At 44.3% G+C, this 15004-nt stretch overlaps 1 protein-coding gene across 2 annotated transcripts in view; it reads right to left on the reverse strand.

Annotated features, from left to right (window-relative positions):
- The window catches only part of RORA (RAR related orphan receptor A), a 710690-nt gene that overhangs the window by 91266 nt on the left and 604420 nt on the right, over window positions 1-15004 (reverse strand). The window contains exon 1 of one of the 2 annotated variants that reach the window (XM_072808956.1): window positions 7750-7937. The exons of the other annotated variant lie outside the window; for it this stretch is intronic. Within the exon in view, the coding sequence (XP_072665057.1) occupies window positions 7750-7780 (31 nt within the window). The 5' untranslated portion in view covers window positions 7781-7937. Of the gene's footprint in view, window positions 1-7749; window positions 7938-15004 lie in introns of those variants that run through there. 2 annotated transcript variants of the gene reach the window in all.

The raw sequence follows: 15004 nt of genomic DNA on the forward strand, positions 1-15004 counted from the left end.
CCATGTTCTGCACAAGATTTGCCATGAAATAAACAAATAAAGAATGGGGGGGGGGAACCCCAACAACTGAAAAATGAAAATAACATTCTATGAAAAAGAGTATTTGTCATGTGGTGAAAGAATCACACTTCTGGGTGGTGTAGTTTAAAAAACGGTTTGCTTCAATAACTGATCTGAAACTTAACCACAAGTCTTCACTTCTGAACCACTATCTTATTTCTATGATAGAAAAGTTTAAACAGCAGGTTTTCCTTGCTTTCTCCCCCTCTCCTTGTTTTTCACGTAAAGATGCAATTTCACCTTTCCAGTAGGAACAAGTGAACACTGTCATCCTTTAAAATCTTGGTGATTACCTATCATTATTATTATCCTGGTTACTCCAGCCCAGCTCTGAAGCCTTGACTTCTTGAGCAATGAAAAAAATCATATAAACCTGTATTCTCATTCTTCTGCAAGGCATCATTTCCTTAAATGACATTTAAGGATCAATAGCTATTTTTCTGATTCCAGTACAGAAATCAGATTGTTTTATGATTGTTTCACACTTGATACACCACCAAAATTTGAGCCTACAATTCATTTGTATTACCTATTTATCCTAAAAATTACAGAAACATATTCTTTCTATTTTTGTGCAGTGTTTTAAGTGTAAACTCTATACAGTGTTCTAAAAACCTATGTAACATATTCTCTACATTTTGGGCCAAACTGCCTACACTTAGATGAATCAAATGATCTGACCATAAGTCTTCTTAAATCAAGTGCTTAATAGTTTGCATCTATGTTTAAAATTATTTTATTGCCAAAAAAAAAAGCTAAAATAGTTTCTTTCTAAATGTTTATCTTTTTTTTGGAAAAAAAATAGCTCTAGATTTAAAAAGGGAAAATGCTGATCAAAGTGACAATCTCTTTTTAAATTTTATTTGAGGGCTGGGGGAAAGAATTACGATTGAAACTAAAAGAAAAAATTACAATGATCACCATAGAAGTCACAATAATTGTCTACTCCACAAACCAAGTCTCATTTATATTTTAAAATTTAATATGCAGCCAAACAGAATTTTATGATTCAGCTTCAAAACTTCCCTTACTATCTTCCAAGCAAACTTTTGAGACTCATGATCTCCACCACAGTTACACTGCTAAGAGCCATTTAAAGCAATGCATTACACTTTGGAATCTGATGAAGAATGCCCCACAGCAAGTGAGAAAATAATTTCAACCTTTGACCCGCTCCACTAGCCTGATGGGAAATTCACTGGCACCATTAAGGGTTTTAGCTTTCCCCAAATAATAAGGAACCACTAGAGGGCAGCCTTATCTCAGATCTGAGAGTACACTGGAGGAAAACACCTCATAAATGCTTCTTATGTTCCATTAATTATTTTTGGAATATCTCTGATTTTCCTAGATATGTAACAGCCAACGTCAGTTCACCTAAAAGCATTTCTAAATAGGCCGAAAGTCCACTTTCACAAATGACAATGGTATCACACAGACGGGTCATGCGATGGCCGAAAGACACAGCCTAGCCTCTGTATCTGTAAACATTGAAAACAAAATTGGAAAATCTTTACTCTTTACCTCGTGGCAGGTTAAGTGCTGAGTCAATCATATCATACCCTAGTACTTGGGTTCCACTCTTGGCCACAAAATTTCCAGAGGTTCTAGACAAACGTAGTAAGTATGCCTGAGGAAGAGCTGACCAAGATTGCAGGAAGGCTGGCCAGGAACCAGTGCAGTCAGTAGAGAGGGACAGCAAAGATTAAGGTTAGAGCTGTATGTGTTTCATACTGGTAGTCTTCAAACAGCTGCAATCTTTCACTTGAAAGATGGATTAAATATGTTCTACACAGCCCCAAAAGAAAGGATAAGAATCAAGGGATTAAAAATATAAAGAAGAGATTTATGCTTGATATATGAATTCTCTAATTCAAGACGGAATAAGCTACAATAGTGAGTTTCCCATCATAAGAGGTGTTCAAGTATATAACCAGACAGCCATTTGGCAGGAATGCCGTGGAGACCCAAATGCCAATAAGACTTTTGAGTGCTATCTCAAGGGTCTGAGATCTATCCAAGTGACTTTTAAGGTTTCTTCTCTCCCCAAGACTCTGTGAAATAATGTTGATTTGCTTTCAGGCAAACACATCTCAAGCCAGTCCCCAGAAAAGTAAACACCCATCAAGAAATGAGCTTTTGCAGATCTATCTACTTGGAAACTTTCACTCTCGTGTGATTTTCTAAAAGACAACAGATTTCTCAAGAGTACATCCACCACCATGCCCCTTAGGTGTCATGGAAACAACCAGATCAGCACTCAAAAGCCCAAGGATTCATCAGCTTTCTACATAAAGGCATATTAAAATTAGAAGATGCAATTGTGAATGCTCCCTTTGCCTAAAGATAAGTGGAACACATACAGATAAATCACCAGCTCAATTCTATCATAATGGAGATAGGTTATACAGGTTAGCTGCACTTCATAGTAATCTGTGTTCTTCAGGAAAGTAATGCTTACATTTCACCCTCTTTTAACAAGCAGACTTAATGAAAATCATGGATGAAGAAAGCTAATGATGAGCAAATAAGAATAACCCCATTTGTACCAAATTGATTTTATTAAATAGTAATTTAAAGATATTAGGCTCAGCAAAGCATTACATAATTGAATCTATTTTTTTCTCTTATAAATGCCAGAGTTATAATTTTCAGTAACTAGAGACAAAGTTATATCCGGGACATTTTCACAGCTTCCTCCAGGGGAGGCAGCATGAAAATAGTAGAAATTAGGGCTCTAGTCCTTGCTTCACTATTTATCAGCTGGAAGAGCTTGGCTACACAGCACATACCCACTATGAGCTTCACTTTTGTCCAACAAAAACCCATGAGAGTATCAGTGACTCTCCACAGAGGATCAAATGAGATAAGAATGTTTGTAAAACATAAAGCACAAAACAAATATAGATTAACTCATCCATCTATGTATTTACGAAATGCCTAGTAAACTTCAGAGGCAATAAAATAAAAATCAAAAAATGAAATCACTGGCAAACCTAGGAAATAAGATGGACATGGCTTTTCATACTCACAGGAACAAAGGTTTTAAAATTATCACATTACCTCCTTATAGTATGATGAGGGCTAACAAACATCACTTTAAAAAGAAAACCCAGGAATAAAAGTTTTCAACTGCTTTCTTGCATTTTTGTCCATGGGCTAATATGATGCTATTATTGGCCTATTTAGATCTCTTATCTCTAGACATACTACTCTGACAATTTACGGAAAAAGCATGCATACTAACAAATACAAAAAACTCTGACTATGAATCTCTAAGTCCATGACTCAGAGGCTGGGGTGGAAGGGAGGTATCCTCAGCGGAGGATCTAGAAGGGGAGAGAGGAAACTTCTCCGTTCCCCATAACATGGTCTTTGAGATAACGTCAAATGTCAATTCATACTTGTTTTGTTGTCATTGGTGGATCTTTCCAAATTATCTTTTTTTCTTTTTCTTAAAGCAGAGAAACACACACATGGTGTAGCTGCTGATTCTGAGAGTCTAATTATGGTTTTAATACTTACTAAATATGAAATATGTAGATTAAAGCAGCCTTGATTTCTTACTAATAAGCACTATGAATATTTAGAACGCATCAGAGAACACTTCCATGACGAAGTATTTAGATTTGTTCCATGTAATGTGTTTTATTGATGACTAAAATGATTTAAGGGAATTTTAAGAAAACTGAACTCCAACTCTACCTCTGCAGATCGATCTATCCCTCCCTCTAGTAACTTTTCCTCCTTGTAAATGGTCATTTGTAAATATTATTTTCTTAGAGGCCCCTGAGCAAATTACAAAGTGGCTGGGTGCTATTGCAGGTACTTTGCAATTATCTACTTGCTGATCTCATCCATTTCATTGTGATTCATTTGGCTGGAAGGGAAAGGTGAGAGAAAAAGGAGTGTAGTGAGAACTATTAACATATATTTACTAATTTATCTACTAGTTATAAAATAACCCCTAAGATATAAATCATATTCATTCTATCTATCCATCCATCCATCCGTCAGTCTGTCCATCCGTCCATCTATCAAACTACTTCCATTTAGAAACTGTATTATTTTATAACTGGGCAGCATCAAAGAAACTATATGGTACTCAATGCAAATTGAGGGCAAAGTGGTCTATTCGAGTAGGGTGCTGCTTTGCATTTCACGTGATGTGATTCAAATTTATAAATTTAAGGAGCTACTCAAGAAAATGGTGCTTTAAAAATATTCTCTACTTCACAGAGGGTCTGAGCTCCCCCTCTCCTCCCATGGACAGATGGATTCAGAGATCCTCTTTGTCTTTAAAAGAACTGACCCCTCCTTGCCCGATGAACTCTGTCTGGTGGCACAGCCCTTTGGGTTTTCTCCTTTCAAGATCCAGCCATCACCCTTCTCCCAATCCTATCTACCAAAGGTCACAAAAATGGGACAAATATCCCTGCTCACGGACACCATGGACGGGGTGCTTGAAATAAGACCAGGGATAAAATTCACATTTCACTGGGTAAAAAAGAAAGGCCAAATTTTTCAAAAGTATAAAATCAAATTTATGCGAGTTGGAAATACTACCAATCACCAACACATAAAGTATTTTTCAAAGCAGGAAGGTGAGGTTTTGCATCTGCACATGAATTGTGCTGGGGGAAAGAATCTATTATGGGACAGAAATTCTCTGTAAGCCTCTCTTCACTCTAACTCCATTTACATGAGCATAGGCTGAGCACTCATGAAAAAAGGGGCATATAATCTACGGGAACTGATGAAGCCCTTGCATTTCCTTTCAGCGCTCGGCTGCCGCCTGACATTTGGGCAATGCACTTTTATGATGAGCAGAACAAGTGCTCCCCTGATCATAAATGTTATCGCTTGGCTCTCTCTGTTTGCCCAAGAAGCAATCCAAATGGTATCGGAATTTTGTTGTTAATTAAACAAAAACAAAACTGAAGGATGAGACTAGAGTTGCTTAAATGAAGATTTATTACTTCTAAGCATGAAACCACTTTAAGCCTAAACTTATTTGACAACTAACGCAGAGGAAGGATTTTCTTCTTTGGTGAGTTCAAAAGGCCTGATTTAATGATGTTTAAAAAACATAAGTAATCAGCCAACAAAGAGAATGTTTCTCTTTTATGGTCGCTTGTTCCCTCCTCCCCCATCCACATGCATACGTGTACGAAAAAGCTATATTATAAAGAGTATTTCTGTTTTGCATGAAAAATCTAATTATACAAACTCTCTTACATATGGAACCAATTTAACTATTAAAAATAAGAGGCAGTAGGGAAGTATTTAATATGATTCTGGGCCAGTTTTTTTCCCCTTAAATCTGATATGGAAACATTTACAGCATTCCTCATTTTCCCACAAACTATTTTTCTTCAGTTTAAATTTGCACCAAAGCGAGATAATCCCATTAAAACACAGGATGTTATGATATTGGAAATGAAATATTCTAATTGTCCAGATGCATTCTCTTTCTCTCTCTCTCTCTCTCTCTCTCTCTCATGCTTATAGAAAAGCTGCATTGCCAGTACTTCTGAGCTACTTTTCTCAAAGCACATTACTATGAATCTATTATCTAATGGCAGCCAGAGGTCACTCCAAGACAAATGTGTGGGCTACAGCTTTTGGGGGATGTTGGTGTTTGTGTGATTCTCATGACTCTATTAGTAAGGGATAGTACCTAACTTTGTGCTAGAGCTACAAAAGCAAAATCCTACGTACTGGGAAGCATCAACATTAGATTAAAGCATTAAAATATATTTTCCTTATTGTTTGGTGGTTACTGTTTATTGGGGGAAACAGTTTTAGATTTTCACCTTTCCCCCCAATCAACACAAATCATATTACGTAAAATGGATAAAAGAGTGGCATTGACATCTTCCAAGTAGCAAAACCTATTTTATAACTTAAAGGGGGGTAAAAAGGTAAAAAAAGCCTTTGACTACAAAGGCTATTTGAGTCGTTTTACTCTTGCAGGATTAATAAAACGCAGGAAATAGCATAAAAGTTTTTTGAGGGGAAGAGGGGAGCATAGATTTCTTTTACCAAAAAAAAAAAAAAATAGTCTGTAGGAAAAACATTTTTTTTCCTTACAGAAGGATGTTAAGTGCTTTAAGAACGTGCATCACAAGGAGGTTTTCCCCTCCATCAGTCGCTTATTCTAAAAATGATTGAATCCCGTTTTCCGAAAGCCACGAGGGGAAGACAGAAAACGTTTGCCCGTGGGTACGTCGTAGAGAAAGATTCGGTCTCAAGCAGCTCATCCGAGCGTCCAGCACGTTTCGGCCTGTTAATGATTGATACAAGAGATGCCACCCAAGCTCTCGTGGGGAAAGGCAAAGCTCGGTGAACCGAAAGTAAACGCAGCTCGCACCCCGCAGTGGGGTCCCTCATCGCGGGCTGCAGCCAAGCCTCGGGCTCCCCAGCGGCCCTCGGAGCCCCCGGCGCCCGCGCGGACCGGCAGCGCCGCAGGTCGCTCTGGGGCTGCAAACCCGCTGCGCACGAGGGGCGCCCGGCGCGCCGCAGGCTCCGGGGGCTCGAAGCCCGCTCCGGCTCCCGCTCCGGCTCCCGCTCCGGCTCCCGCTCCCGCTCCGGCTCCGGCTCCCGCGGCCGCTCGCGCCCACCACCTCCGGGGGGCACCTGCGGGCGCGCGGGCCAGACGAGCTTCTCCGGGGCTGCCCGCGGGAGTCCGAGGAGCGTGGCCCGCCAGCTCCGGGCCGCACCGGCGACTTCCTGCACACCTCCCAACTTTGGCTCGCCCACGACAAACTTCCCTGACTTGCCTCGGCCTCTCTCCGCTCCCCTGGGAAGACCTCGAGTCGGCCCCCCGCCCGCCCTCCCCAGCAGCCCGAGGCGGGCGGGGGGCCGGGCGGGGGGACCCGGGGCGCGACCCACCCGCGCGCGTGGGCCCTCGCCGCCGCCGCACTCCCACCGCCGCCGCGGCTCCTGCGGGCAGGAGGCCTCCCCGCGTCCCTCCGCGGCCCCAAGTATCCCGGCGGGGGGGCGGGGCGGGGGGCGCTGCGGCTGCGGCTGCGGGCGGCGGCCCCGGGAGTCCCGGCGCGCTCCGAGAGCCCGAGAGCCCGAGAGCCCGAGAGCCCCAGAGCCCGGGCCCGGGCGCTTTCAGAAGTAGCCGCGGCGGGACGCGGAGCCGGACGGGGCCGGGCGCTCGGGGCCTGCGGCCGCCGCCGGGGGGCGGGGGGAGGGGGGCAGGGCGCACGGCCCGGGGCGCTGACCGGCCCCCGGGGATGACCTCGCGTCGGCGCGCGCGCACCGCCCGGCCCGGCCCGGCCGCTGCGCCTCCCCGCGTAGGCCGGAGCTGTCCGGGGTGCGCCCCCCGGCCTCCCCCAGCTCCCCGGCCGCCCCCGCCTCCCGGGAGCGCCGCGACTCCCTGCAAACTTTGTTCCGAGAGCCCCGCGGGGTGCCGGGCGGACCCGGGCGGCTGACAGCAGCCGGAGGGGGCGGGCGAGGGGTCCAGCCCGCGCGCCCTCGCCCCCTCCAGGAGGCAGGCGGGGCCCGCGGCCCGGCTCAGGTGGCGCCGCCGCCGAGGCCCCGGAGGCCCTGGCGGGGCTCCCGCGCCCAGCCCCGGGCGGTACGTGCGCTCGGGCAGGCGCGCCCACCCCTCCCCCTGCGCGCCCTCCTCCCGCCCCCGAGCAGCCAGCCCACCCGGCCCCGGCGGGGCTCCCGGCTCACCTTTCATCGCTGCGATCACAAAATACATCATTTAAGCCGCGGTGCGGAGAGCGCAGGGAGAGCCGACGGTCCGACCCCGGAGCCCCCTCTGCCGCCGCCGCGCCGCCGCCGCCCGAGCCACAGCAGCAGCTGCCGCAGCTGCCCGCCCGCCGAGAGCCATCCCGAGCCATAAGAGGCTCCATGTGACCGGCTGACATCACGGCCGCCGCTCTGTTTACACCGCGCCCCTCCGCTTCCTCCCCGGGCGGGAGGCGGGAGGCGGGAGGCGGGAGGCGGGAGGCGGGAGGCGGGAGGCGGGCGCGCCCCGGCGCCGCGCCCCGCCCCGCCCCCGCGGGCAGGTGAGCGGCGGCTGCCGGGCGGGCGGGCGCGCCCCGGCCCTGTGCTGCCCTGCCGCGCCCCCCGCCCGCGCCCAGGCCCGCAGCCTTCTCCTCGCCCCGCGGGGCACCTGCGGGCGCCGGGGTGCTCTACGCGCGCAGGGCCCCTGAGCGCACGCCGCGGGGCAGGGGCGCGCCAGCCCACCCCGCTCTCCCGCTCTCCCGCTGTCCCGCTTCCTTCCCCGAGCTGCCGGGGCGTCGAATACTCCAGCTCGTCGGTGGAAAAGAGGGGCCTGGCCCGGGGGTGGGGTGGGGGGACCGCGGTCACCCTCCTTTCCCAGAGCGGCCCGGCGCCCAGTTGGGGAGGTAGGGTCCCCTGCGGGGCCGTGGAGGTCGCCGTCGCCCGGACCTTCCCGGGGGGCGCGGTGTCCCCTAAGTCTATCCCCGGGGGACTCGGCCTGGGCAGGGGGACTCCGCGCACACGGATGCTGGTCCTCTCCATCACACCAGCTTCCCCTCTCCCCTTCCTTCCCGCAGGAACACTGTCACCTGGAAGGAGAGCAGAAAACTAACGCTCCGTGAATCACCTCAACGACAATCCAATCGCCAGCTGATTTGAGCCACCAAATTCCCAGGCTCTTCCGCATCCATCACTCTCTCCAGAGAACCCATCTACAGGTGGGAAAGATTCTGGTTTTCACACTCAAGAACGTCGTGGCACCTTGGGCAGGAAAACATAAATACCTCTCAAAGGCAGACTTTGTGAATTTTAAGATTGAAACTTAATTCCCTCTGGACTTCGAAGCTAAATCCCTTTTTTCCCTGGCCTATGAGAACTTAAATGTTGACAGTATTATCAGACGAATCTCTTCAGGACGAATTTCAGATGCTTCATACCCAGAGTTTGCATTATTTAAGATTTTTGCCAGGATGTCCACAACATTGACTATAATGGCACAAAAATCTCAAAAGCCCAGTTTGCATACCTGCTACTGTTCCTTCACACAGCTTCAGTTCCGCTTTCTTTTCTGATGGTCTGTATTTCCATTTACAACTTAAAATATTAGTTGTTAGCTGATGCCTTCATGCTGATTAAATAAGGAGAGTCTTAGCATTTTTTCCCCCATATAACTGAGTTGTCCTGGCCCCTGAGTTGGGCTATGATTTAAAAACGCAGGCAGACAATCAGCTCTGTAGAAAATTAGGATTCATATACTCCCCCACCTTCCCCAGCCTCCTTTTCAAGGCAAAATTTACACAGTCCTGACTTAGAAGGTAAAAAAAATTCATCCTAATTTAAATCAATCCCTAGCTTAATAAGAGTTTGATTTCAGCTAAAGCCATCCTAACAGAGTTTTTCCTTTAGATTTTTTTCAAATAAAACCACAAAAACAAGAAATTATGAAAGTGGGAAGCCAAGACCTACCCATGTTAATTCAGCTGTCCAGCCATAGCAAAATGGACAAGAGTTTCAAATGAATCAACCATACCCACTGTGATGTTTACAATTATGAAATTAAATCACACCACCTTCCCATGATGCAACTGTATCTCCCAATGAGGCAACGCCCCTCAGTTACATTGACACCATCCTTCATGTTTGATTCTTGATTTCCCTTGTCCTAAGCACTTCATGACAAGGAAGAGCAAAGCCAAGCTATCCAGTAGGTAGGTCCGAGGTCCAACTTTATTTCCTTTGTACCACTGAGGGATGGAAAGATGTCAGGGACTGCATGTTGATAGGTTATGTTCTTCATACTCATTGCAAATGAATCCAGATAACACAATCCTTGAAAAATCACAATGTTACTTTAAAACAGTATCCTGTTTGAGAAAACAATGCTTTGAAAATGACCAAATCCATTAGCTCTAGCCTGCCTGTCAGGCATCTGACTCCAAGGTAAATAGTCTTACATTACTAGTAATCGGTATTTATTTCCAGACCATTTCAAATGAAATCGGTAATCGGGAATGACATGTAACGTGACATGTGTGCTCCTGCAATTACAAGTAGTAGAATCAGTCATCCTATAGATAATGTCCCCAATAGAAATGTAATCTCATAATACTTATTTGAAATATTTACACATTTATTCAACAAAGACATTTCCAGGATAATGTAATACTGACCTTAGCCCTTGGAAATGTATTTCATTCTGGTTCTACAAATAATGAGCGACCGAATTTCAGATATTAAGTCTTAACCTTCCTGTGTGGCTAGATGCTATTTGTAATACATGCCTCTATTAAATGTCTTCAGCTTTTAACCCAGGGTATAATATTGTTCTTTATATTAACACAAAGCTCTTATGAAACTTTGAAAGTAAAAATGAGGGGCTGCTTTAAAAAAAAAAAAACAAACCAAACCAAACAACCTTGAAATACAAACTTTCTATGGAATTATAAATCCTGCACCAAATAAACCAGTCAGGAATGAAAGGATCCATATCCCCCATCCAATACTACCAAATTTGAGCCATAAATGATGCACATCTCAGTGCAAACCTTTACCAACTATATATTTACATGTAGGAATAATTATTAACATGTAGGAAATGTTTATGGAGTACCTACTATAGGGGAAAACAGTGTTAAGCGATATATTCTTTCCATTAATTTTTTTTTTACCAAGTGTTCTGAAAAGAAAATAGAAAAAGAATATTGCTCACATAAGGATAATTAAACAGGATGGGAATTCTTTACCATGGGTAGAACTATGTTATACATTACTTTTTGATTCAAATGTTTCTGTTGGCTAATCTCCGAAAAGGAAGGCACCCTGCACACTTATAAACACATGGAATTGAATTCAGAGTTCTTTAGAGAAGGTAACAGCCCCACATGGGGTCCCTATATACTGGGTTTCACATTTGATCTGTCACTTAGCAAGAAAGTGGAGAGACACTTCTGATGCCAGGTTGTTCCCAAATGTCTATGAGGAAAGCTTGCTGTATTTCTACAGGATATCTAGACTGGCATGTAATCAGAAAATTGGTGCCAATCTTCCCACTTTCAGAGATTAAGGAAATGATACTTTATGAGGGTATATTCGGTTTTCCACCAAATGGGGTGGAAATGGTGGAAATATACCACCAAATGGGGTGTACCACCCTGAATCACACTACAGTGCTGCTATTGGGGAGAATGGCAAACCAATGGATTAACAGATTTATCCTGAGTGGGCAAGGAGCTCCTAGCACAAAGATGATTTTGAAGTTTGCTGCTGCTGCACATGAGAGGGCATTTTGGCTCTGTGTCTCACCCAGGCCCTGATTTTCCCTCTCTAGTGTGGCAGCTTGCTAATTCAATTAATTTCTTTCTAGCTGAACAAGAAAGGGATCAGTGAAAGGTTAATGTGGTCCTAGGCAGCTTGATTCAACTGAATTCTTAGCCACCACTGCACTGTGATCTGTAGGACTTGGGCCATTCTGACTGACATAGAGCCAGAGAAGCAGGTCTCCTATAGACCAGATAGAGTCAGACCCAGAGAGTTCTAACTAAGATTGCTTGGAAAGCCACAGAGAAGGCACAAACTTACCTATAATACTTCACAGACTTGCTTAGTTTTTCTGGAAAGAGCCAGTGCCTCATAAAGGAGCATTTATAAAATGGAATAATATTGGTGAGATCTGGAAACCAGGGGTGACAGAGAGGCCCCCCTTATTTATGAGTGGAAGGGGGAGAGGATGAACAGATTAATATAGCTTGCTTGCCACTCATAATTTTATTTTATTTTAAATTTTATTTATTTATTCATTCATGAGAGACAGAGAGAGAGGCAGAGACACAGGCAGAGAGAAAAGCAGAGTCCATGCAGGGAGCCCGGTGTGGGATTCGATCCTGGGACTCCAGGATCATGCCCTGGGCCAAAGGCAGGCGCTAAACTGCTGAGCCACCCAGGTGTCCCACTACTCATGATTTTAAAACAAATATAGATGTAGATGTAAATGTACATGTGTATACATATACATAGCCCATGAAATATGGTGAAATACACTGTTCTTTGGTGGCAAGAGACATCTTCAATTTTATACACTCATTCATACACACACACACACACATACAGACACATTTCACATTATCAAGCACATTCACTGAATGCGTATTGTATTCCTGGTATTGTCCTAGAGAATCAAACGAGAACAACCTCACTAATCAGTTGACTTTGGCTCTGAAAACTATAGAGAAGTCAGCTCCCTGAGTCATCTGAGCAACCCTAAAGGAAGGCAGTGTCTGGTTGTCCATTGAAAAGATGTTTACACAGCACTCTGCCCCTCACAGTTGACAGACGGCTCCAAATCATTAGTGTGACTATTAGTGTAATGGGATGTTGGAGGCGAAAGATTTGGCTGGATTGAGACAATCTTGAAGGGATTCTGAGATTTCTGGAACCACATATTTCTCATATATCTATTGGGAAATTCAAGAACTGGAAGATGTTTTGTAATGATCACAATGAGGGGAAGGGTGAAGTTCACAGGCATACAGATGTGAGCAACCTCCACACAATACGTAGGTAGCAGGTGCCTCACTACACACACACACACACACACACACACACACACACACACACCTGCCAAGGCAGCAAGGAAGGAGATGCACAACAGAGGCCAGAAGGACCTCCGCCCCTTGTGTTCCCATGGGGTATGCTCACCCCACTTCCCGCAGATGGCACAGAACAGGCCATTCGGGAAATAATATTTTAGTCAAAGGAACATGAATGATAGAAGCAAACTCAGAACCTGGAGCTTGGGTTCAAGTTTCACACTTAATTTGCCACCTTGGGCAAGTCATTCCACCTTCGGGTCTCTCATCTGTAAAGTGAAAGAATGGGAACAGAGCTTGAAGGACTCCTGCAACTCACATACTCCACAACTACTTGCAGGATCTCGTCTTATCCACTTCTTAGGAACAGCATCCCTTTCTCTCTGCTGCACTACATCGACTTACCTCTCCAAGGGGCCTTCACTGTGTCATCAAACTCTGGTATGGCCGAATGAGCTCTCACATCAGACAAAGCTAGGTCCCGAACCAACCTTTATCCCACTCACTAGCTGAGTTATTTGAATAAACCTATGTTTCCTCTTATGTGAAATAAGGCAAATATAACCTTGAAGGGCTACTGGGAGGATCAAACACTTTAAAGAAAGGATAGAGTGACAACATCTTTGGAGGGCTTATGAGTGGAAATACCATCACTGTCCCCACCAGCCCCTACATTGTGGTACACACAGAGCCTGTGGTTGGCATAAATTTTTGACCTTAATAAAGACGTGCTGAAGTGACTATTAGAATGTACTTTTGCTAAGCTTTTTACACTTTTGAAACCATGTGTCTCTGTGTGTATTTGTATGTATTAAACCAGCATTTATTAAGTACCTAAGTATTGGGAATACAAAGATAAATACAAATTAAATTACCCCTTGGTCTAAGGGGCCTCATGGTCTCACCTTCTTATGTCTCATCTCCTGTAAAAGCAGAAGCTCCCATCCAATGAAGCATGTAAACATCTGTGTGTTATAATTTAAAGAATGTGTGCCAGGACATTGAGAGGGAAGGAAAAAGATTAAGATGTCAGACCTTCCCTCAAGGAGCTTGTCCTCTAGCAGGCAAATGAATGCCATACCTACGATGTAAAGCAGAATAAGTGTTCCAGAAATAAGGTGCTATGCAAGCCAAGAGTACGAGGGGCAACTTTGTACAGGGTTCATCTTAAATTTGATGAGAAGAAGGACTTCATGGAGGAGCTACCATTTGATCTAAACATTGAAAGACAAATCGAATCTAGTGGATAGGAAAAAGAATAAAGAACATCATAACAGGAGGGCAGAACATGGATGAAAGTACAGAGAAAGAAAATGCATTTCTTACTTTACAAAACTAGTAGTGAAGATTCCTAGCAACAGAAAGTACATAAAGACAAGGAGTAGAGAAAGCTCAAAATGTAGGTTGTTACTATTTCTTCTGCTTTTCCTCAAAGTGCCTAGCTCAGACCTTTGCAAAATATATACACTCAAAGAATGAGTTTTGAAAACATAATTGAGGGCAGAAGAAGAGAATTGTGCTTTAGAAAATAAATCTCTTTGCTGCTCACCCATTTCATAGTCTTATTGTAAGGATTAATAGTTGGTTTGATAGTCATAAAGTTAAATTACACTTAATAAAACACATAGAGCAAAAGAGTTCCACATCACAGCACACAGAGGAAGAATAAAACTGGAAATGGGTATTATTTCATCAGAGTGAAAGCTAAGCAAGGCATTTCAGGATGAACAAGATAAATTGAATGTTATTTGATTTTGTATCTCACCCATTTAAGTTCTGAAAATTATCTGAGACAGTTCTAATATAGATGCTTTGTATACAGGCCATATTTTATTTTTTAAGAAGTATCTTAAAAATATATTTTCAAATAATGGAGAGAAGATAAGCAGTTACAGATGGTTCCCTCTATTTTTGTCATGCATGATCAAGGGCTGCAGAGTACGTGGGCTTCATTGGGAAATCCGAGTCTCGCAGCTAGGAGCGTTCCAGGAGCAAATGCTGGCATTATTTTGCTTTCGCAGAGAAAATATGTTGCTGTTCAGTCAAGCAGAGTAATCAATTATTCTGCATTATGAAATACTCATTTTATAACTATTGACATTTCAGACAGTTGTGCCACATGTCAATAGTGGTTCTGATGCTCACATTTAAGCTCCAGCTTATAGGATGGGATTCATTTGGCTGACAGCGTTTGATCAGAAAAGTCTCTGCTCTCAGGAGTACACCTATTATTTATGTCCAGTCCTGCACTGGGGAAGTATGCTTTGAACACTGAAACAAGAAGAGATTTGGGTTTGTTCTTCTGTTTTAATAAAAAATGTGAAAATTCTTCTATGTTCGATTCACATTTAAAAAAACCTCAGTGCTCTTCTCTTCCATTTTGTAAGATGGAGGTA

This window comes from Canis lupus, chromosome 32 (genome assembly GCF_048164855.1).
Source record: "Canis lupus baileyi chromosome 32, mCanLup2.hap1, whole genome shotgun sequence".
In the NCBI taxonomy this organism is placed as follows: domain Eukaryota; kingdom Metazoa; phylum Chordata; class Mammalia; order Carnivora; family Canidae; genus Canis; species Canis lupus.